The 22,688-nt window shown below is 58.3% G+C and overlaps 1 protein-coding gene across 2 annotated transcripts in view; it reads left to right on the top strand.

Moving 5' to 3' along the window:
* The window catches only part of GRM4 (glutamate metabotropic receptor 4), a 104,029-nt gene that overhangs the window by 70,481 nt on the left and 10,860 nt on the right, over positions 1-22,688 (top strand). For both annotated transcript variants that reach the window (XM_030315286.2, XM_030315287.1), the window contains exons 4-8: positions 568-722; positions 2,934-3,074; positions 16,226-16,426; positions 16,658-16,794; positions 20,079-21,014. In XM_030315286.2, coding sequence (XP_030171146.1) covers positions 568-722; positions 2,934-3,074; positions 16,226-16,426; positions 16,658-16,794; positions 20,079-21,014 — 1,570 coding nt within the window. The remainder of the gene's footprint in view (positions 1-567; positions 723-2,933; positions 3,075-16,225; positions 16,427-16,657; positions 16,795-20,078; positions 21,015-22,688) is intronic.

The following is a 22,688-nucleotide window of genomic DNA, read 5'->3' as shown; positions in this document are numbered from 1 at the left end:
AGGAGGGTGTGGAAAGCAGCTCTTTGGAGGCCCTGGGCTTTTGGCACCGGAAGAGGTGGGGTGGAGAGGGCTCTGCTGGCCCAAGTGCAGAGGAGTAAGGGTGTAAAGTGATGTGTGTGTGTGTGTGTGTGTGTGTGTGTTCGCATGTGCACACATATACATGTGAAAAGGATCCAAGAGATGTGGTCGTGGGATTAGGGCCGGGTGACATGAACCCGAGAAGATCCAGGCTGGGTAGATGTAGTTCCAGGGGCCTGAGTCAGATACGGGGCACGTACGGTGCAAGGACAGACGTGGCCCTGGGGGCAGGAGTGGGTCTGGGGGAGCATGCTGGGCCTGTGGGCAGGGGTGGGCCCAAGGGACAGGCAGGGGCTACAGGAACAGGGGTGGGTTGAGAGGGGGGCGGCCATGGGCCTGTAGGCGGTGTGGGGCAGGGGGAACGATGGGCCTGGGGGGACAGGTGTGTGTCTGGGCAGGGTCAGCCAAGGGCCCCCAAGCAGGTGTGGCCAGGGTGGGGCAGTTGCACGGGCAGACACGGCTGGGCTGGGCTGGCGTGTGTTCCCACAGGCATGTGCTGGAGGCAGCACGGAAGGCTAACCAGACAGGCCACTTCTTCTGGATGGGCTCGGACAGCTGGGGCTCCAAGAGCGCACCTGTGCTGCACCTGGAGGAGGTGGCGGAGGGCGCTGTTACCATCCTCCCCAAGAGGATGTCTGTGCGAGGTAGGCCCGGCAGCCCTGGGGGCCGCGTGCCCGCCGCTCTTGCCTGCCACCACTGTCGGGGTCATCCCCAGCTGTTGCTCCTTCCGTCCCCCTCCTCCGTTCCTCGCCCAATCCTCATCTTCCCGCGTCCCGCCTCTTTCCTCCACCTTGGCCCACACCTTCTTTGTGCTGACGTTCTAGGCTGCGCGGCCTTTCTGGCTACACTCAGCCCCGCTGGGATTCAAATCCAGATTCAGCACCTTTCTTCTCCCTTCTCAGATATTTTTGGGCGTGGGGAACATGGGGCACGTGTGGCACGTACAGGAAGCTTATTTATCAAGGACTTTCCTTCATCCCCAAACACTTCTCTCATCTGGGAGGAAGAGGCAAGGCCCTCGCCCTGCCTGGGGCAAGTCCTCTGTCAGAAGGGGGCTGGGAGCTCCCAGCAGGTGACAAGAAGAGGGTGCTGGGGGGTGGGGGTGGGGGGGCAGGGTTCTCCCTGCAGGGCTGCCTGGGTCTGGCAAGCCCTGGGTGGTGTTGGGGTTGGGCCTGTCCTGCCCGGCATCCCTTCTTCTTGGGGCAGAACCCACAATCACCCTGGGCAGGGACGGGCTGCCCTGGCTAGAACCTCGCTGTGAGTGAGGCGTGAAGTTCCCATTAATGGCCCAATTTGGCAGGGATCTCACTGTCCTCACCACAGGGGAGGCAGGCTCCCAGAGCCTTCTCCCCTGCTCTTGCTTCGTTAAATAGAATCCAGCACTAATGGAGCTGGGAAGGCCTGCAGACATCCGTCTCTACCGAACTTTCCAAGACACCAAGGCCGGAGCATGGGAGGCACTTGCTCAAGGTCACACAGCAGTGTTCTCTCTTTGCCCTGAGGCAGAGGGAGTACAGGCCACAGAAGTTTCCACATTACCCTTCTCAGCCTCGAGCCATAGTAAATACAAAATAACAGTAACTCTGGCTATTGGTAGACATCTCATTTAGTCTTCTCAGCAACCCCACAGGACACTTTTATCCACATTTAGTAAATGAATGCATTAAGGCTCAGAGAGATTAAGTGACATATAGTGGCTATTAAGTCGCATAGCTGGGATCAGAACCCCAGAACTTGCTTGACAAAGTCCCTTTCCTCTCTGGGATATTAGAGAGGACTTTGAGCAGTGGTTCTCACCTGGGGGTGATTTGACCCCCAAATGCCCTTTGGCAATGTCTGGAGACATTTTTGGTTGTCACAACTGGGGGGGGGGGGGGGGCAGTGATGCTACGGGCATCGAGTGGGTGGAGTCTAGGGATGCTGTTCACATCCTGCACTGCACAGGACAGTTCCCCACAACAGAGAATGGTGGGGCCCCAAGTGTCCAGAGCACCAAGGCTGGGAGACCCTGTCCTAGCCCAGTCCCTCACCGATGTCAGCTTTTCTCCTGCAGCTGGCTCCTACAGCCACTGAGCCTCCACTTGAACCCGGGCCTAGACAGGAAGCTCACCACATGGTGTGGACCCTACTGAACTTCTGGAACTTTTGGCCCACCCCCAAGAGCTCAGTCAAGTGGGCACATTACCTGGAACAGTCATCAATACAGAAGGGGCACTGGGAGGAGAGCCGAGGCATTCTTCACCCGCCAGCCCGCCCACCCCGGGGGGGCGGGGGCTGGTTCTGGGCTTAGAGCTGCGTTGGTGAGTCCTCTTCGGAAATTCTGAAGGAGGAAGCCGTGTCTGTCAATGATGGGGCAGTTCTGGACTTGAAGGCAGAAGATCTAGGCCCTGGTCTTGCTGTGTGACCTGGGTCATCCCCTCCCCTCTCTTGTCTGGTCTTTTCAGAACCAGAGAGCTTAGGTGCTCCCAGCTTTGGTCAGCCCCCACCAGACTCTCTGTTCTGATCGCAGGACGCCCAGGTGGCTCCTTCTCACAGAGGCCCGATATTAGCATTCTGGTGGTTAAAAGGCAAAGCACCTCACCGGGCACTTCTCTCCCATAAAGGCAGCAGTTGTAAGATTACACGTGCTCCCCCTGGGACTTAATACAGCTCTTTTCATCTTGAATGAAATGAAAAGCTCCACATTTTGTTTTTTCCCCCCCGGCCGGGCCCTGGATCAGAGGCTATGCTCTTCCCTTCCTCCCTCCCTCTGCTTGGGCCATCCCTAAATCTCTGGGTAGTGGAGGCGGCAAGGGCTGGGGGCAGGTGGGGAAGGGGGGCGCGAGGCCGTGACGTCTTGGTTGGTTCCCTGCCAGGCTTCGACCGCTACTTCTCCAGCCGCACGCTGGACAACAACCGGCGCAACATCTGGTTTGCCGAGTTCTGGGAGGACAACTTCCATTGCAAGCTCAGCCGCCACGCGCTCAAAAAGGGCAGCCACGTCAAGAAGTGCACCAGTGAGCACGCGCGGGGCGGGGCCAGGCTGGGCCTGGGGGGTGGGGGGGTGGCCCTACCGCAGGAGTGGGGCGGGCCGTGGGGGGGGTGGAGCCTGGGGGCGGGGTCTGAGGGGGCGGTTCAGGGCCATTCTGGATGGAGGCCTTGGGTGTGGGAGGGCTCAGAATCCGAGAAACTCAAGGGGCTCTCATGCATCCTTGATGCTGCTGGGATGGTGGGGGGAAGGGGCTCCTGGATCTCGGCAGAGTTTCCCTCCGGCCTGTGGCCACCTCGGGGTCCATCTGGATGTCTCTAGGACGAGCCCACAGAATTGACCCCAGCTGCCCTGTGTGGGAGTCCAGAAGCTCACCGGTGTGAGCATTGTGCAGAAACCTCTCGGTTCCCTCAGCCATTCAACGAACGCCAGTTTGATTCTCAGGGTGTGCCTGGCCCTGTTCTAAGCGCTGTGGATATAGCACCGAATGAAAGAGTCAAAAATCTCTTGGAATTTTTATCCTAATAGGAAAACGTTTAATCGAGATAAATAAATCAACTATAGAATATGTCAGAAAGCAAATGTGCAGTAGAAACAAAACAAAACAAACCAAAAAAAGAGAGATGGCCTTCCTGTAAAGGTAGCTTTCGGGCATAGTCCTGAAAAGGATAGGGAATGAGCCCCAGGAGGATGGGACAATGGGTCCGTTTTACAGATTGGAAAAGAGGCTTAGAGAAGGTAAGTAAAGGGAGCTGAGTTCTCATAGATGGAGGGTGGTTGAGCAGGATTTGAACTCAGGTCTGAGCTGCAGGCCCTAAGTCCCCTAGGGTAGCCATCATGGTGTGTTCACGTTTGTATACATTCAGGTGTGGGTCCTTGTGTGCTCTTGGTCTGGGCAGTCCTGCAGCAGGATCCTGCCTCAGTGACTTTGAGGGGGCTCCGGGTGTCTCCAACATGAGTGGTACCTATGTGAGGGTGGTGAAGTCCCTCTTGTACCCTTTGGGCTATTCTGTGTAGCTTGGGAGGAGGGCCAGATGAGCACAGGGCCACCTGACTGGGTGCAGGGACATGCTGCATGGAATGCTAGGCAGTGGGGAGACCCCCAGGGCTGGGGGAGGAGGAAGCGGGATTAGGTTGGTGGGCAGGTGAGGTGGATGCTGCCCTCTGGTGGCCAGGGCTCTCTGGGAATCAGGAATATTGGCCACTTAGGACCATGGGTATCCCCCGGGGCCCAGCAGGCAAGCTCATGTGTGGGTGTATGTGGCAGCGTGTGTGTGCACACACGGGTGTGTGTGATTGTGTATGTGCGTGAGTTGGTATGTCTAAGGGAGAAGGCGTATGTGTGTATTTGTCTTATGTGGGGGCTTATGTTCCTGGATGAGCTAATAACCATAAATACCACTGTGTGTTAAGTATCTGTTGTGTTCCAGATACTTTACAGGCATTATCTCATTTCACTCTTAAAACAGCTCTAGGGACTTTTGTGGTCCCCGTATTATACAGGATACTATGGGGAGTCAGAGAGGCCAAGCAACTTGCCGAAGGCTGCACAGCAAATGCCTTCATCAGGCAGTAATCACGGAGGAGGTTTAAGAAGTACAAGCATGCCTGAGCACAGGAGCCTGAACCTTCATGGGTAGGGTGACCGAGCTTCTTGTTCACTCCTTTTCTCCTGGCATAATTTTTGAACACATCCCTTTTATTCTTAAAAGCGCCTAAGTGGCGTTGGAAAATGGTGAGTTCACCCTGATCATAGGTCACCAGGCCTGACTCGAGGATGGGAATAGGTGAGACCGGAGCTGGGGGCAAGATGGGTATCTGGGGCCTCCCGTGTCTAGCCTGCCAAAGGCGAGGGGCTTTCTGGAGTCACCTCTTGGTCTGGGAGGGGCGGGAGGGAGAGGGCCTTGGTCAGCCCCCGTAGGCTCTACTCAGACGCCCAGGTCTCGGGTCAGGATTCGCAAACGTCTCCCGCCACCGCGCTGGTGAACTGGGGAGAGGGGTACATCTCCGCAGCCCCGAGGGAGATGTTTGGGCTGTAGGAGCAGGTGGAGGAAGGAGGCCTAGAGCAGAATCCAGAAGAGTGTAGAGCTTCCCTGCGAGCCTGAGGCACGCTCTTGTGACCTCTCTGGGCCTTTGCTTTCTTATCTGAGAAATGGGATTGATGGTGAACCGGGCCAGAGGATATCTCGGGGTGGAAGTGACAAAGTATTAATGGAAGCACTTGATGAATTGGGAAATGGTGGCTCTCAGGCCCGACTGTGCATTAGAATCACCTGGGAGCTTTTAAAACTATACCAGCACCACCCCAGACCCATTACATCAGAACCTGAGGGGTGGGGCCTGGCCTACGGGTTTTGGGAAAGCTCTCCCAGGTGATTTTATGTGTACCTAGGGCTGGGAACCGGGGTGGGGACAGCCTTGTTCACGGTGAATTTCCGTGGGAGCTTTTAAAGCTACTGATGCCTGACTCCCACCCCCAGACATTCTGAGGGAGTTGGTTCTGGGTGCAACCTGGGCATCGGAATTTTTTTAAAAAGTCCCCCAGGTGGTTCTACTGTGCAGTAAAATGTGGTAGCCCCTGGCTCAGAGGGAGAGGCGGTGATGGGAGGGAGGACGGCTTGCACCCCAGACCTGCAGACTGGGGGAAGGCATGAACAAAAGAGCTGAGGCTTGCATGAACACAGGTGGTGAGGAGAAGGACAGCACGATACAGCTGACCCTGAGCCCTCCTGCTGCAGCTGAAGCCCCAGGAGAGGCTGGCAAGAGTCCCGGCGTGGCCCCAGGTCAGGCACGGTGAGCCCGTCTATCTCGGGCTAACGTGAGGAGCAGGGCTACAGCCAGGAATGTTCGCTCGTGGGGCCTGAGACCCACCCTGGGTGAGGGGGAGGTCACTCTGGCTTCCCATGGCCCCGCCCAGGTTTGAGCTGAGCTGCTCCCTCGGGAGAATGTCTTAGGCCAGGGGGACCCGGGTGACACCCACGGAGTGCTGCCCTGCCCCGGGACAGCTGGTGGTGGGGGCGGGGAGGGCAGGGGAAGGACTCATCCCCGGGTCTGGATCTGAACTCTGTGTCCTCCCTGCTGTGAGACCTTGGACAGGTCATTTCACCTCTCTGAGTCTCAGAGAAGGCAGGGGAGTCACTGCCCATCTCCGTGGGCTGTGGTGAGGATGGGGGGGCGGGGGGATACCATGCACGAAGAGGCTGGCTGCAAAATGATGTGTATGATCAGTGTTGGTACAGTGGTTGTTGATGTGGAGGGTGAGTGGGAGAGGGGGGTTTCCAAGTCTGTTGGTACCGATTCCGTCAGCTGTAGGATCCCGGATGCGAGAGGACAGTTGGTAAAGGCACAGGTGCAGCACCCATTTTACGGAAGAGGCTACTGAGGCCATTTGAGAACATCATAGCACTAGAAAATTGGCAGAACTGGATTTATACCCAGGCAGCCCGGCCCTAGGGCTGGTGCTGCTGTCTCTCCTTCCTTCCCACTTCTCCTGTGTCCTTCCTTCCCACTTCTCCAGGCCCCCTCAGTCTTGCCGCTCCCCCCACCCCACCCCACCCCCGCCCCCACCAGCCCAGGCAGGCTCTCTGTTCTCTACATACCCCCAGGCTGTCTCCAGAGCCTGGCTTCCCACTTACTTCTTCCAGGACGCCTGCCCCTCAGCACTGGTGGCCTCCTATTGGCCCACTCTGGTCCCCTTGATGCAAACAGATTCTGCAGTTGGCCTCTGCCTGTTTCAGTCCCACATGCCGCTCCTGGAGGGCGCCACTTCCCCAGCACCTCCAGCCTGCGTGCCGAATGGCTGGGGAGAGAACGGCTGTGACCGGACATAGTCTCATAAGAGCAGCAGATATTGGCATTTGGAGATCGGGCTGGTATGTCTCCAAATGGTAAGGGTGAGAGCAGACCTGGGTGTGAGGCCTGGTGCGGCCGCTTCCTAGCTGTGGGACCTTGGCGGGGCGTTTTACCTCTTGAGGCCTCGGTTTCCTCACCTGTAAAACGGGAATCACGGTACCCATGGCCATCCCCGTCCCAGCAGAGCTGTCTCGCTCCCCTTTTCCCAGGGAAGGGATGGAAGTGATCTGTGGGGAGCGCTTGCAAATTGCCCAGGGACCACCCTGCACCTGAGCCAGGTAGGGGTCCCTGAGTGGGGAGTCTTTGCAGCTGTCAAGGCCCAGGGGAGCCCTCCCCATCTCCCGGGCCCCTCCCTGGGAGCACGCAGAGAGGGTTCGGGAATTAAAGCCGTAAACAAGGCAGATGTAGCATCTATCTTTTTGACAGTCTGCCAGCCAGGTGATGGCTGAGCAGAGGAAGGCCCAGTTTATGAGGAAACAGGAGAAATTTACTGCCTGCTGTTCCCAGGGGCTGGGAACTCCGAGAGGGAGGGTGGCCTCATGGCAGCTGGGATGTGTGGGGAGACTCCTGTCACGCAGACCGCGCTAACAGCCACACCACCACCACCAATGGTAACAAGAGCTAGTCGTTAGATGGCATTTGTTACTTGTCAAGCTCTGTTCTAGTGGTTTGCTTTGAATCTTCCCGGCAACCTCTTTTACAGATGAGGAAACTGAGGCACAGAGAGGCTAAAGACTTGCCCAAAGTCACAAGATCATGCGTAGCAGAGGCTGGGATTTGAACCTGGCCGGTCTAGCTCCACAAATATCCCGCCTCAGAGCAGCTGATGTCCTAGCCCCGGGGCCTTCCTGGGTATTCCAAGCCTGGCTTTGAAGGATCTTCCTATTTGCACATTCCCAAAGGAACCCGAGAAAGCCTCCTTCCTGGGGGAAGGAGGGAAGACCAACATTTGGGATTACCCACTATCTCCAGTGGGTGCCAGCCCGTGCCACCCATTAGAGCAATTCGTCTTTACTCAAGCCATCAGCCACTCGGTGGCTGGAGGGCTCCCTGCCACCCCCCGGCCCCCAGTGCTGCTTCTCACTGGTTCCAGCGGCTTTCACGGAGGCTGATTGCATGCCACCCCCGTGCTGGGCTCTGTAAGGGGCACTGGCCTGCCCGGGGAGCTCCCACTGCAGCTGGGAGACAATACAGCTTTTCAGACAAGGTGACGGTGGGTAGGATAGCCTCAGCAGTCAGTGCCACGGGTCTCCAGGGAGGGCCGAACCGTGAGCCTGGAGAGAGCAGACTCAGGAAGTCACTTGGAAGGAAATGGAAAGTTCTGGGGGATCAGGGAGGTTGCGCTTTTAAATCGTGAGGTCAGACGTTCTTGCAGAGAAGGTGATGCTTGAGCCAAGACCCAAAGGTAGTGAGAGAGCCAGCCGTGTGGAGACCCGGGAACGAGCTTGCCAGGCGGAGGGCACAGTGCGTGCAAAGGTCTGGAGGCAGGCTCTCACACCTGGCAGGCCTGGGGAGCAGTGAGGAGGGCCCAATGGTTGAAGCAGAGAGTATTAACAGGAAGGAGGTGAGGTTAGAGAGGCGGGGCTGGCTGGCCCATCCCAGTGGGCCTTGTAGGCAGTTTGTCGGGATTTAGTCTTTTATGCAGAATGAGACAAAGCCATTGCGGGGTTTGAAAAGAGGATTGATGTGATCCGATTCCTGTTCTCACAAGCTCACTCTGCGGTCTGGAGAGGAGGTGGGGTGAGGGTAGAGTGGGAGACCAGTTCAGAGGCCGGTGCTGTAGCCTGGGCGGGAGGTAATGGGGCCTGGAGCAGGTGGTGGCCCTGGAGGTGGGAAAGGGGTCAGATTTCTTTGTCCGTTTGGCAGAGTGGCCATGGAGTTCGCTGAAGGATTCGAGGTGAGAGGAAGAGGACAGTAAATCAAGGGTGGCTGCGTGGTTCTTGGGCGTGCACGAGATGGGTGGAGGAAGGTTGGGCTGGGGGGGGGGGGCGGAGCCAGGAGCTCAGTTTAGGCCTGAGATGCCTGTTGGATGTGGATGTAGAAGCCTGGCTGGCCTTGGGATTTGGGGAGCTGTCAGCACATGGATGGGGCTGGCTGGGGACACCAAGGGAGGGAGTGTCATTGGGGTCCCTGCACTGAGCCCTGGACACTGAGATGTCAAGGGGTGGGGAGAGGAGCCGGCACAGGTTTGGAGACCAGAGCTCGGTCTCCATCATGCACTGTCACGCTGCAGGTGAGATGGGACGGAGACCGGGTGAGGGGATTTGGCAGCGTGGGGAGACTCCTTGGAGAGATGGGTGCCAGACCAGGATTGGAGTTGATCAGGAAGACAAGGGAGAGAAATTGACGATGGTGGGTAGGAACAATGCTTTCGAGAAGTTCCATTGTACACAGAGAAAGAGGGATGCTAGCTGGGGGTGGGCCGTGTGGGTCAAGAGAGGGGTTTTGTTTGTTTAAATGGGGGGAATGACAGCATATTTCCACGCCGATGGGAAAGATCCACTGGAGGGAAAGCCAGCTTCTGCCGGAAGAGGAAGGAACATGACTGGGTGATGGGGGAAAGGAGGCGACCGTGTGGGGCGACTGTGTTTCCCGTCCCTGGAGCTGCCTCCCCTTTGCCCCCAGGTCCCGTCCTACCCTGTCCAGGAGAGTTAAGCCCAGGCTCTCCTCCTGGGCAGAGGTGCACAGGCCTTAGAATCGGCAAGGGGCAGAGAACGGCCTTGCTTGCTCTTCTCCAGGTATCACTCTTGTCTAGTGGTCCTGGGTGCCAGGTGCCTTTCACAGACCAGGGGACCAGAACTCAGAGATGCTAAGCAACTCGCCAGGTCTGCAAGAGGCCGAACGGGGGGTTCAGGCTGCTCCCATCTGGCCCCGACGCACATATCCTGTTTCTCGAACTGGGGATCTGTGAACATCTGGAGACACGTGCTTGAAGTCAGACTCTCAGGGACCTAGGGGTTCCAGGACGAGACTTGAGCTTTGCTTTTTCATGCAGCGGCCATCCAGAAGGTATCTTTACCAATTTCAGAGACAGAGCTTCTCCGCTGCTGTGGTCATCTGCAATTGGAAGTCTCTGTCACAGCTGGGACCACCAACTTCCAATGTCAATATTTTCATCCTGGGGTCATATTCTTGCGGGTCCGCAAGAATCGTTTACCTTCGAAAGGGGCCTGCAGCTGGGCTGTACCACCACAGAGCCAGAGAGAACACCTGGGAGACAGGAGTCCGCCTCGACTGGCCAGGTCACCTTATCTCGTGCCACTGAGGTGGTGATCCCCATCTGCCCCAACCGGTAATCCCGGAGACACCTGAGGTGGTTCCCTGGGACAGAGAGGAGAGAGTGGATGCTGGGTTTGGGGAAACAGGCTGAGGGACAGAGGGGACCAGGCTGAGTTAGAGATACCTCAGACTGGAAAGCAGGTGTCTTGATGGAGGGCAGGGCTCAGCAGGAACCAGGGTATGAGGCTGAAGAATAGGAATGGGACCCTGGACAAGGGACAGCCTGTCATGTGACTTTGGGGCACGACGGGCAGGACGGGGGAGTGTGGAGCCCAGCCTCAGGAGCAGGACGCAGGGGCCCCTCAGAGAAACCTGTGTGTTTCAGGGAGGTGACAGGGAGAATGCCTCAACCACAGGAGGTCAGGAAAGAGGGGGATGGCCAGAAAGCACAGTGTGGCAGCTTTGTCCCCCCATCTGCGTATCAGCGGGTGGGCTGACCTGGGCCTCTGTCTGCCTGGGGTGGGCACCCCACGCTTATCTCAACTGGAGGGAAGGAGAGCCAGCCTGTGCCAGGCCGTAGGCAGGACGGAAGGGGTGCCCGGGCTTGGGGAGAGGTCCCTGGCTGTGGGATGCTGCCCAGGGGAGGAGGGCCCGGGAGGACAGGAAGCAGGTTTACAAAGCCCTTCTGTATATAAGGTATGATGCTGTGTGTTATGTCTGTGCCTCCTTCATCCTCCCGCTGGCCCCTCAAGGTCAGTATGAGTACCTCGAATTTATGTGTGAGGAATGGAGATCTTACTTGACCTAGGTCATAGAGCTGGTCCGTGGCGGAGCCAGGAGACAGGCCCAGCTGGGCGGATCCTGGGACCCTCTTACGCTTCTCCCTGGAAGTCTGCCCAAGGGATGAACACTGGTGTGTACGTTTGCATATTTGTATGTAAATTCAGGCTTCTACGTGTAGATGTGTGTGTTGTGCCCACGCACCTTGCTGGATTACACGTGGCTGTGACTGTGGACATGCCAGCCGCTCCCCCCCCCCAGTCCCCTCCGTGCTCCCCCACCCTGTCTCTGCCAGTGGAGTTAATTAATGCCCCTGGGAGCAGCCCTTGGCCCAAGATTGGCAGGAGCTAGAGTGTTTGTCTCCTCTGATGGGCAACACTGTGTCTGTGACGCAGTGTCCTGGCGGTCCCCAGCGGGGTTGAGCCCACCCGGTATCAGCTGCCTCCCTTCCCCATTTCTGGTTCCTACCCGCTGCTGGTGCTTCCGGGTGTCACCTCCCAAAGAAAACACTTGCGGGCTTCTTGGCCCAACAGTGGGTGAATCTGTTGGTGACTCTGGATGAGTGCCACGCGATATATATGTTACCTGTGTTTATATGTGTTTGAACACGGGTGTGTGTATAGACCTTGTGTATCAGTGCATGCAGGTGCACGCGTAGACGTGTACATGCGCGAGTATACACGTAATTGATTTTGTATTCCTTTACGTGAGGGAGCCGCTTCAAGAATGCGTGGCGCGAGCGAGGGAGGAACTCAGGAGGGTTGCAGTTAGGTGGGGTGAGTTGTGGGGAGGTGATGGGGGAGATGAGGAGGAACTCTGATTATTTCAACCTTGAAAACTCATTTCAATTACAATTTACAACCTGCAGACAAAGGCTGCAGTCACCGTAGTAACCATCGCTGCAGGGTTTTGACGGAGAAAATCCTCTCCCGATGCTTTCCCGGCTGGCTGTCACCCGTGGCAGAGCCAAACACATCTCTGGCTCACTGTACCTGGGGGCACAATTAGGACATCTTCAGACTGTTGCTGCTGTCATTGCCACCATGTGTCTGGGATTTGTCTCTTCCGATAGCTCTCAGAAATGTGTGTCCTTCTGGAACTGCCTGGGCCTGGGGGTCCTGCCCATCCGTGAGGGGATTTCCCGACTCCCCCTTCTCTCCACGGCCACCACCTCCTCTAGCCCTGGCGACAGGGATCCTTGACCCCTGGGCCCCAGAGGGAGGGAAGGAGGCAGACCAGGGACTGGATGGAGGGAGAAGAAGGGGAGGCACTGTTCAGGGTGGAGGAAACTTCTATGGAGCTAGAGAGATCCAGGTTCAAATCCCAGCTCTGCCGCTTACCAGCCAGGCCAGTCCCCAGGTGTGTATGCCCATGTGCTAGTTGCCAGGATTCCTGTAAGATTCTGGACACATCGCTTGACCACTTGCAAGCCTCAGTTACGTCCTCTGTGAGGGGGCCAGTTCCGCCTGCCTCCCTCGGGGAAGAGAAAATGCCAGGCGTGTGAAGGCTCTCCGTGAGCACCAGCCATGCCGTAGGGTTATTTGCTGAGGAATCAGGAGGTGTGCGGGGAGCCGTGCTGGTTATGGGCACGGTGTCAAACATTCAGGACAGAGCACTTGTCCTTGTTTAACTTGTGTTTATGATTCCTGTCCACCCCCCGCCCCCAGCACTGTGAGCCACTTAGGCTCTGTCATTGTTGCTTCCTGAGGAGCTCAGGAGAAGGGCCCTTGGGGTTCGAGAGGTGTCGTAGAGGGTGCGCTCAAGACCTGGTGTACCCTTGTGAATAAATGTCCTTGCCGGACCTGTTTTCTCATCTGTAATCGCGGCTGGATTTGAGATAAAAGTCAAGGATGTGACGAAAGTGTGTGGAGAAGTCTCTGGAAGTGCATGGCTGGCCCTTTGACAACTCTGGGGTGGAGATTCTGGAGGGGCAGCACTGATGGGCTCCTGAGAGCCCACAGGACCCCAGACCCCTTCCCGCGGAAGCTTCCCCAGGCAGAGGCGGACTCTCCTGGGGAGGGTCTTCCCCAGTCTGGTGTCCGTGCAGGTGGCTCGTGATCCCAGCGAGAGCACTTGGTCCTGGACCCAAGAGGCCCAGGAATGGATACTTCATTCCTCCCCCGCCCCAGTGAGGAGGGACCCCTGGAGGAGGAGAGAGGAGAGGCTGAGGGTAGCTCAGGTGGGGAGGTGCAGCCGGGGTCCCTCAGCCCAGTGTGTCCTTGGCTTTGGCAGAGAGCTGCCTGCTCTCTGCAGCGGCCACAGCCTCCCCTCCATCGTGGTTGATAATTCAATTCAGTCTCTCACCCATAAGAAATGAGGGTGTGATGGGAGTGCGGGTTTGTTGAGTGGTGTTTTATGTTTTCCATTCCTCAGGCCGAGGGGAGCAGGACCTCGGGCTGGGTGGGGTCCAGGGCTGGGGCTTTCCATGCAACCCTGCCCCAGCCCCCTCCCTCTGTTGCCCTTTCGGGACAGGATTGTCCCTTCTGCGTCTCTCCTGGTCTTCAGAACTTTGTGATCAGACGCTCAGACAAGAGGGCAGGCTGGTGAAGCTGGAGAATTTGTCTTTCGTGTGTATTCCCATCTGTTTGTGCCTTGGCCTAGAAATAATGCCGTCTATTAGCAAAACTCTGCTGGCCCAGGAGCTCCGAGGCAGGGATGGACTTACACCTCTTTGTGTCCTCCGGTGTTTGGCAAACCTCTGTAGCACTTGGCAAAACACCAGGCCTCTCTTTAGGTCTTGTGAGTATTAACCTGCTAATTCTCATAGGGACCCTATCCTGACCCTCTGAGGTAAGTACCATCATTATCCTCATTTTGCAGATGAGGGGACTGAAGTCTGAGAGCTAGGGTTCTAGCCCAGATGGTCTGGACTTTGAGTCCAGTCTCCTGCAAATGCAGGGCAGTGACAGCGGACAGTGAGGGCCTTAGCTGACCAGGAGAGAGCCAGGGAGGCAGCTTCGAGGTCCGCCCTGCCCCCAGTCCCGAGGCCACACTGTAGGAGCTGTGGGCCTGTCAGGACTCAACAGTGTCCCCAGAGTCAACTGGGCATCTGCCCTCAAACTGTCCAGTCTGAGTACTGGTGACACTTGATCTCTGACCCTGTGGTTGGGGTAACTGGAATCAGGTTCTGCCCTTGGTCACAGGGTCTTGGTGGCCGAGGCAGGGATATGAAATGTGCCACCAGCTCTGTGGGAGCCCTGGGCAGGTAGGGCACAGTGACCGTCTACTGGCTAAAAACGCAGGAACCCAAGGAGTTAGCTGGGGACTCCTGAGGCCTCAGGTCGAATGCAGTCTGGAATGGAGGGAGCGGGGGAGAGGGGCTGTAGCTGGGGACACTCATCTTATCATCAAGAGGCCCAGGCCATGTGACCTGGGCCTTTCCTCTCAAGGCCTCAGTTTCCTCATCTGTAAAATGACAGAATTGGAGCAGATGACCCCTTTGGTCCTGCCATTCCTAGCATTGGGATCCCATGATTTCTGTCATCCACTCAGCAGGTGGGGAGTATCAGCCCTGAGCTAGGCTGAGGATGGGGTGGGGTCCCAGCCACCTGGTCCGGCCAATTGAGGGGACACAGAAGCGCAGCCCGGTCATCCCCACATCCTGGTGGGGCAGCGACCGTCCTCTGGGTGGGAGGGGATTAGATGGTGGAGAGCCCACAGGGACAGCAGTGGGTTTCTCTGTACCCTGTGTCTGTCTCTGAGGTGTCCAAGGCGGAGGGATGGACGTGGGGACCCCTGGAGTTCCCAGGGAAGCAGGGCCCGGTGCTGCCCCAGCCCTACCTGGCCCCCCGCACGATAGACATGGGAGGCCCAAGCTGTGGCCCGTGGGGCTAGGCTGGGGTGCGGCCACTTCTGCCCCTGGGGAATCACCTCTGCAAGTGATGCCCATGGGAGGCCCGCTAGCAGGGAGGCAGGGGTGTATGTGGCAGGGGATGGGGGGCGTGTCTTGCGAGGGTTAATGTCTCTGTCCTGGTCTCCAGGGGGGAAGTCGCAGGCCATGATGCGGGCAGGGGCTGTGGCCTCAGGAGTGGAAGCCAGCCTTCTCTAGCATTCTGCCCATCCCCTCCCTGCCTCCACTCTGCATCCTCCAGCCCCCTCCTCTCCCCTCCCTGCTTTCCTGTCCCCCTGATGCCGCTCTTACAATCCATCAGGCCGAGAGTGGTGCGCAGGCTTGGAGCTGGAGTAACTGAGTTCAGGTTCAGCACTTTGTGGTTCTGGGACGTTGCTGGGCTTTCCTGTGGGGAACCATGGGGATAATTACTCACCTCATAGCCCCCTTGTGAGAATTCGGTGAGTTATTATGCATAAAGAGCTTAGAACAATGCCTAGCACAGAGCAGGTGCTCACTAGAAGTGATTAGGATCGTCTGATTGTTACCCTGGCCCAGGCTAGGAAGAGCCTCCTCCTCCAGAAAGCCTTCTTGGCCTGCTCTGGCCTAAGGTCCTCTGTTGCCCACCTCAGAACCCCTCCGCCCCCCATTCTGACAATTTAGCACAATGATAATGTGGATTAGTCACCTACTCAGTGCCAAGTGTTTTCCGTGCCTCGTCTCATAGAAGCCTCTGTGGGGCAGGATTATGATCCCCTTTGTACTGAAAGGACACTGAAGCCTCAGGCAGCCAAGGAGCTGGCACAGGGCCCAGGGCCTAGGGGGTGAGGATGGGAGACCGGAGCCCTACGGCCACGGTGCCCTGGGGAGGGTGATGGTGGCTTCTGGTGTCTGGGGCCACTGGAAACCATCGAGGGGGCACCAGGTGGCCTGGGTCCCCGAACCCTGAGGGATCCGCAGTCAGGCTGTCATGTTTTCTGGGCTTCAGTTTTCCCATCTGTATCCTGTGCCGGGGGCAGCGTCCCCTGGCTGGAGTGGCTGTCCATGGGTGAGCTGCCCTCACTGTCATAGCTCTTGTTCTGGCGATCCCCAGCCTGGGCGAGGGCCAGCCGCTGGCGTGATTAGTCTAGGCCAGGCTGGGGGACGTCAGGCAGGCTCCGCAGCCACAGGGAGACCCCCTGGCTGACTGCCTTCTGAGGGCGATCAGGACGTGCGGGCCCGTCCTGGCTGTCCTGGGGCGTCAGGGCGCACGGTCTGGCAGTAGGGTGGCGAGGGCAGTGGACCCTCCCCTTCACTTTTTGGGATCGTCCCCCAGGTGCTTCCATAAGACCATCTCTTGGGTGATAGAGCAAGCGCTGGGCTAGGAGCCAGGAGGCCTAGGTGTGCAGGGAAGGGCTGCGTCACCTCTGTTGGCCCCCGGGAGCCGCTCTGGTTCCCACCACATGGTCTGTGAGGACGGTGGGCCTCACGGACGCCCCACTCTGGCTGTCCCGTTGCAGACCGAGAGCGCATTGGGCAGGACTCGGCATATGAGCAGGAGGGGAAGGTGCAGTTTGTGATTGATGCTGTGTATGCCATGGGCCACGCGCTGCACGCCATGCACCGTGACCTGTGTCCGGGCCGCGTGGGGCTCTGCCCACGCATGGATCCCGTGGACGGCACCCAGCTGCTCAAGTATATCCGCAATGTCAACTTCTCAGGTGGGTGTCCTGGGCCATGCAGCCAGGGGAAGGGCTCCCAGGGTTCTGTGGGGGTAGGAGAGTGGCGGGGGGGGGGTGTCTCCTCAGATGTTTCCAGGGGGTGTAACCTCTCAAGATGTTCCACACAGGGGCCTCCCCAGAGGTGTCTCTGCCCTAGGTTCGTGATCCTCCCTGCTTCTTAGTAAAAGCTCAGCCAAGACACTGAGTACTAACACTCCCCGGCCCCTACAGGCATCGCCGGGAACCCCGTGACCTTCAATGAGAATGGAGATGCCCCCGGGCGCTACGACATTTACCAGTACCAGTTGCGCAATGGCTCAGCTGAGTACAAGGTCATCGGCTCCTGGACCGACCACTTACACCTGAGAGTAAGCGCCTGGCAAGGGCAGGGAGGGGCCCCAGGAGGGAAGAGCAGGGGGAGGCAGCCACTGTGGAGCCCCGACCAGTCCTGAGCCCGGGGTTTGCTGCTGCCAAGTGGGGGCTTCCTTCTGTGCCCCTTTCCAGGCCTCAGAGGGCCCTGAGTGCCACCCCAGCCTGAAGTGGAGGAACAGGACAGCTGGACTTCTGGTGGCTGGACCCCTGTCCTTTCCCTTGGCCTCGGGCCGTCCTGCCTTCCACCTGCTGGCAGAGAAAGACCCCGGAGTGAAATGGCTCAAGGGCTGGGCTGGTGTGGGGAAGGGAGATGAGGAGGGGGAGGGCTGCGTTGGGACAAAGGAGGACAGTGGCGTAAGGCAGAGGGCGCAGTCAGATGGGGTTTCTGGTGGTGGGTAGAAAGCTGTTTGAGAGCATTTCCTACGGCCATCATATTGCACTAGAAGGTCGTCATTTTTCTGGGTGTTATGGGCGACTGGGGGTGGGGGTCTTCTCCTGGGTCCTCCTAGATACATTTTCCCGGCTCGTGATTGTCCCAGGGATTTGGTGGCTTTCCCCCTCTGGCCTTCAGTGTACCTGGCTGAGAATGGAGCCATGTTTTTGGAGAGAGAGGACTTGTGGTTCATCCCCCAAGGAAATGCCTGTAGACTTGGCCCCTCCCTTGCAGGATGAGGGGTGAGACGTGCTCAGGGTGGGCACCGTGTGACAGCCAGATGGACCAGAGAGACGCAGGAAGCCCATGTCTGGCCTCAGCTATCTTTGCACCAGACCCTGGGCAAGTGGCATTGTGCCCCTGCTGTCCCCTCTTGTAAGAATCTTCCAGCGATGAGCCCCTTGAGCTCCTCAAAGCACTTTCTGCCTGCGATTCCATTTAGCTCTGACAATCTTCTAAGCCAGAGGAAATATCTCTGGAAACCCAGCCTGAGGGATGTTCCAAAGGCCACACAGCAGGGCGGGGGGCAGAGCCCATTCCTACAGCAATGCTCCTTGGGTTGGTGAATGGAGACAGACAGAACAGGGCAGGTGAGGGCACTTGGCAAAGTGGGACAATACCCCAAATGGGGGCGTGTCTCATTTGGGTGCAGTGGTAGGAGCAGTGGGGGCCAGTGATTCAGTTCAGCAGCAGCAGCGGCAGCAGCTAATCCTTGCTGAGCACCTGCTGTGTACAGCTCCTGTTGTAAACCCGCGACCCGGCTGTGCGGATGGCAGCCCCATGAGGCGGGTACTATTTTTATCCTATTCCACAGATGTGGTAAGTGAAGGCAGGGCCGCGGTGTGGGGGGTCCGTGGACTCGTCCCGGATGATACAGGGCCCCTCCACCAGCATGGAGTTGGGGCCAGGGTTGGGGGGGGGAACGTTAGGGGGAAGGGGACCTCAACCGTCTCATCTTCCCCACTTTGTCCAGTGCTCAGTTTGGTCTGTGCTGTGGGGAAAGGAAAAGGAGGAAAAGACTTCACCCTGCCTGCCACTGTCTTCCCCCCCAGGGTCTGAAAGTGAGGCGGCCTCTCGTGGCCAGTGCCCGGGCCTCACTTCTTCTGTGACAGAGTCCGCAGAGATTCCCTGGGCCCCCACTGTGTGCCAGCTCCGTGCTGGGGGCTGGCTGTGCCGCAGGGAACAGACGCAAAGCCCATGGCACTGACGTCCTGGGGAGATTTAAGAATTTCATTATGACTCCCGGATGGAAGCCACAATAAGTAACAAAGGGCAAAGTGGCCTCATATTTGCTATCATTGGATCAGGGGGGGAAACAAAGGCTCCGAGAGGTTGAGGTGTTTGCTGCCGGGCTCATGACTGGCTAGCAATACACCTGTGGTCCCAGGATTCACCCGCGTTCGTTGCTCTTTCCACCTGAGCCAGAGTTTTTTGGCACAGCCACTGTTGCCCTGTGTCCCCCTGCGGTGTCACAGCTCCAGTGCACAGGGGAGGGGTTGTCCTGCCTCATTGTTCCTGCGGGACGGTGGCACCGGGTTGTTGCTGTGCTCTTGGGCTTTTAGGACCACGTGGCCCTGTCATGCCCGGAGCCACAGGACAAGCTGCTCCCCTGAGGTTTCCTTCTCGCCTCCCATGAGGCCGTCTTTGGACACCCCCCCCGCCCCCACCTTTTCCTCAACTCTGAAACCCTCCCTTCGCCCGACCAACCAGTTAATCTTTCCCTGGGAGCGAGTACCCAGCCCAAAGGAGCACCTATCTGGCCAGGAGTGCTGCTCTCCAAGTGTGAATTCTTCCTAAGGGCCACTTAATAAAGTGGAATAGAGGCTTTGTTTTTTTTTAATTTTTTTAGAGAAAAAGAGAGAGTGCAAGTGGGCGAGAGGGGCAGAGGGAGAGAGAGAGAGACAGATAATCTTAAGCAGGCGCCACGCTCAGCACGGAGCCCGATGTGGGGCACGATCCCACAACCCTGGGAGCTCCTCCATCATGACCTGAGCTGAAATCAAGAATTGGATGCTCAACTGTCTTAGCCACCCAGGCACCCCTGGAACGAATGCTTTGAATATGGCTCCCAAGTGTAGTCAGACTCCCTCTGCTCAGGGCCTAGAGTTCTTCTGGGCCTCTCCCCTACTTTCCAGACTTTTGTAACCCTGAATTCAGTAGGGTGTGCCAACACGCCTGTGGCTCCTTTGCTCACAGCAATTGTGTCTTCGGGGACATATGACAGTGACTTGCACGAATTTAGAGCAAGATGTAAAGAAACGCTAACCCCTGGGCACATATTACGCATCCTCTGCGGAAACTTCTGTTCATTGCTCTCTGCTGAACTCAGCTTCCTGAGCCGCCCGGAGGAGGCCCCTTGGGCTAAGCCATGAGGCAGCGCATCTCTCAGCATGCACATAAGTCACCTGCGGGGTCTGGCTAAAACTCAGATCCTAAGACAGTAGGTCTGGGGTGGGCCAAAATGTCGCATTTCCAGCAAGCTCCTGGGTGATGCTGCTGCTGCTGGTCTGGGGACCAGCAAGGGCATAAGGGGCTGGGGTTCAGAACTCTTGAGCTCTCTCTGCTTCCCTGGGTGACTCTAGGTTGTCACTGCTGTTCTCTGGGCTCCGTGTCTCCATACGGTCCTTGAGAGTTTAGGATTCCCCATAGGTCAGCTATGTCTGAATCACGCTGGGGGGGGGGGGGGGACTTATTTAAACCGAGCTGTTGGATCCGGCGGGTCCTGGTGGGGCTGGGCGGCTGCATTTTCCCCATTTAACTGGGTGATTGAGGCGTGGGGCCAGTGGGGTGGCCCGGGGCACCGGGCGGCATATCCTGAGGCCGGCTCCCCTGTGCTGTCGTTGGCAGATAGAGCGGATGCAGTGGCCGGGGAGTGGGCAGCAGCTGCCCCGCTCCATCTGCAGCCTGCCCTGCCAGCCGGGAGAGCGGAAGAAGACCGTGAAGGGCATGCCCTGCTGCTGGCACTGTGAGCCCTGCACGGGGTACCAGTACCAGGTGGATCGCTACACCTGTAAGACCTGTCCGTATGACATGCGGCCCACAGAGAACCGCACGGGCTGCCGACCCATCCCCATCATCAAGCTCGAGTGGGACTCGCCCTGGGCCGTGCTGCCCCTTTTCCTGGCCGTGGTGGGCATCGCTGCCACGCTCTTTGTGGTGGTCACCTTCGTGCGCTACAACGACACGCCCATCGTCAAGGCCTCGGGCCGCGAGCTGAGCTACGTGCTGCTGGCTGGCATCTTCCTGTGCTACGCCACCACCTTCCTCATGATTGCCGAGCCTGACCTGGGGACCTGCTCTCTGCGCCGAATCTTCCTGGGGCTGGGCATGAGCATCAGCTACGCGGCCCTGCTCACCAAGACCAACCGCATCTACCGCATCTTCGAGCAGGGCAAGCGGTCGGTCAGCGCCCCGCGCTTCATCAGCCCGGCCTCGCAGCTGGCCATCACCTTCAGCCTCATCTCGCTGCAGCTGCTTGGCATCTGCGTGTGGTTTGTGGTGGACCCCTCCCACTCGGTGGTGGACTTCCAGGACCAGCGGACGCTCGACCCCCGCTTCGCCAGGGGCGTGCTCAAGTGCGACATCTCGGACCTGTCGCTCATCTGCCTGCTGGGCTACAGCATGCTGCTCATGGTCACGTGCACCGTGTATGCCATCAAGACACGCGGTGTCCCGGAGACCTTCAACGAGGCCAAGCCCATTGGCTTCACCATGTACACCACCTGCATCGTCTGGCTCGCCTTCATCCCCATCTTCTTTGGCACCTCGCAGTCGGCAGACAAGGTGAGTGGCGGAGCCCCCCGCGGGTGGGGGGGTGCGGGTGGGTGAGAGGCCGTGAGCCCGGAGGCAGCCCCCGGGGGCTCCCCGGCCTCTCACCCTGCTCTGGAGATGCCTTCTTCCACTCCCCGCTGCCTTCTCTGTCTCCAGTCTGTTCTCCAGCCTCCAGGTTGTCTCTCCTGTCTCCCACCCTTTCTCTTCTCCTGCTTCTCCTTCCCTCCTATCTCCTCTCCCTCCTGTCTTCCTCAGCTCTTTCCCTCTTTCCTCTCTCCCTCCCATCACCTCCCTCTCTCCTCTCCGTCAGCCCTGGACGCTGACCCTCTGTCAGCCTCCATTCTCTTCGAGACTCTCCCTCACCTCTGTCCCTACCCAGCCCCATCTTCCCTGCCTTCCACTCCTCTCTTCCTCCTCCTCTGTCTGCCCCTCTCTCTGCCTTCACGGGATCCCAACGGATCCCTAGGTGAGGGAGGGAGGGATCAGGCACTCACTCCTTCTTTCCTGGTCCCCAAGCCTCCGATGCCCCGGGAGCCGGGGATGTCATCCCCTCCAACATCCAGAGCTGCAGAGAGGTTGTGTCCTGCTGGCTCTGTCATGCCATCCTGTGGGCCTGGACTCACCCCAGGACCCTGTGTACTCTGCCCACAACCCGGCCCCAGCACTGCCTGGCTTCTGTGGGGTTTTATCTTAAAGGATTGGGAGTCCCGGAAGCCAGAGGCCAGAGACAGGGGGGATTGTGGGGACCGAGGACCGCAGCTCCTGGTCCGAGCTCCATGTCTGGGATCCTGGGCAAGCCAGCTGGCCTCTCCGCCTCAGTTTCTTCATCAGTAGATTGGGGCCATGATCCTTCTCTTGCGGTCCTTAAGGTGTTGTAAGTCACATGGCATGATGGGTGCGAAGGCAGTTTACCCACTGTGGGGGGGGCGGGAGGCTGGGGCTGAGGAACCCGGAGGAGGGTGATGGGGACAGGGTCAGAAAGATGACAGGGCAGATGGTGGAGGACCCGGAGGCTGTGGGAAGGACGCTGGCTTCTACCGTCAGCGAGAAGGGAGCCACAGTGGGGTTCTGAGCGGTGAGGAATGGAACATAGTTCAGATTTAGAAGGATCCCTCCTGCTGCTGGGCGGAGCCCTGAGGAAGTGAACCAGGAACGGGGCCAACGTGGGGGTAACTGCAGTGATCTCAACAAGGGGCTGCTGGCAGCAGGGGTGATGGGAAGTGGGGGCTCCCGCAGGTGGGGCTGGCTGGATTTTGGATGGACTGCATGTGGGGCAAGAAGTGCAGAGGAGAATCAAGGATGGCTCTGTAGTTTTCGGTGTGCGGATCATCGGAAGGAAGGGATGTCCGGCCCTAAGGTGGGGAATCTGACGGCAGAGGAGCCTGCTTGGGGGCAGAGATCGGGCAGTCCTCTGGATGTGCTAAGTTTGGGATGCCTGTTAGAGGGCCAAGTGCCGCCGTTGAGCCAAAAGTTGAATATGCTACAAGTCCGGGGTTCGGGGCTGAGGGCCGGGCTGGAGATGTAGCCAGGGGAGTCGTCAGCCCGTGGATGGCGTTTGAAGCCATGAGCCCGCCCAGGTGTGAACTCCTAGGGATGCTTGGCTTTCGGTGAGGCTGCTGCCAAAGCTGCCATGGATGGGGTGCTTGTCATGTGCCAAACACTCTGCCTAATGGCCAGCAGGCTCCA

This window comes from Lynx canadensis, chromosome B2 (genome assembly GCF_007474595.2).
Source record: "Lynx canadensis isolate LIC74 chromosome B2, mLynCan4.pri.v2, whole genome shotgun sequence".
Lineage (NCBI taxonomy): Eukaryota > Metazoa > Chordata > Mammalia > Carnivora > Felidae > Lynx > Lynx canadensis.
The sequence above is the reverse complement of the archived record's forward strand: the minus strand, read 5'-3'. Positions and strand labels throughout refer to the sequence as shown.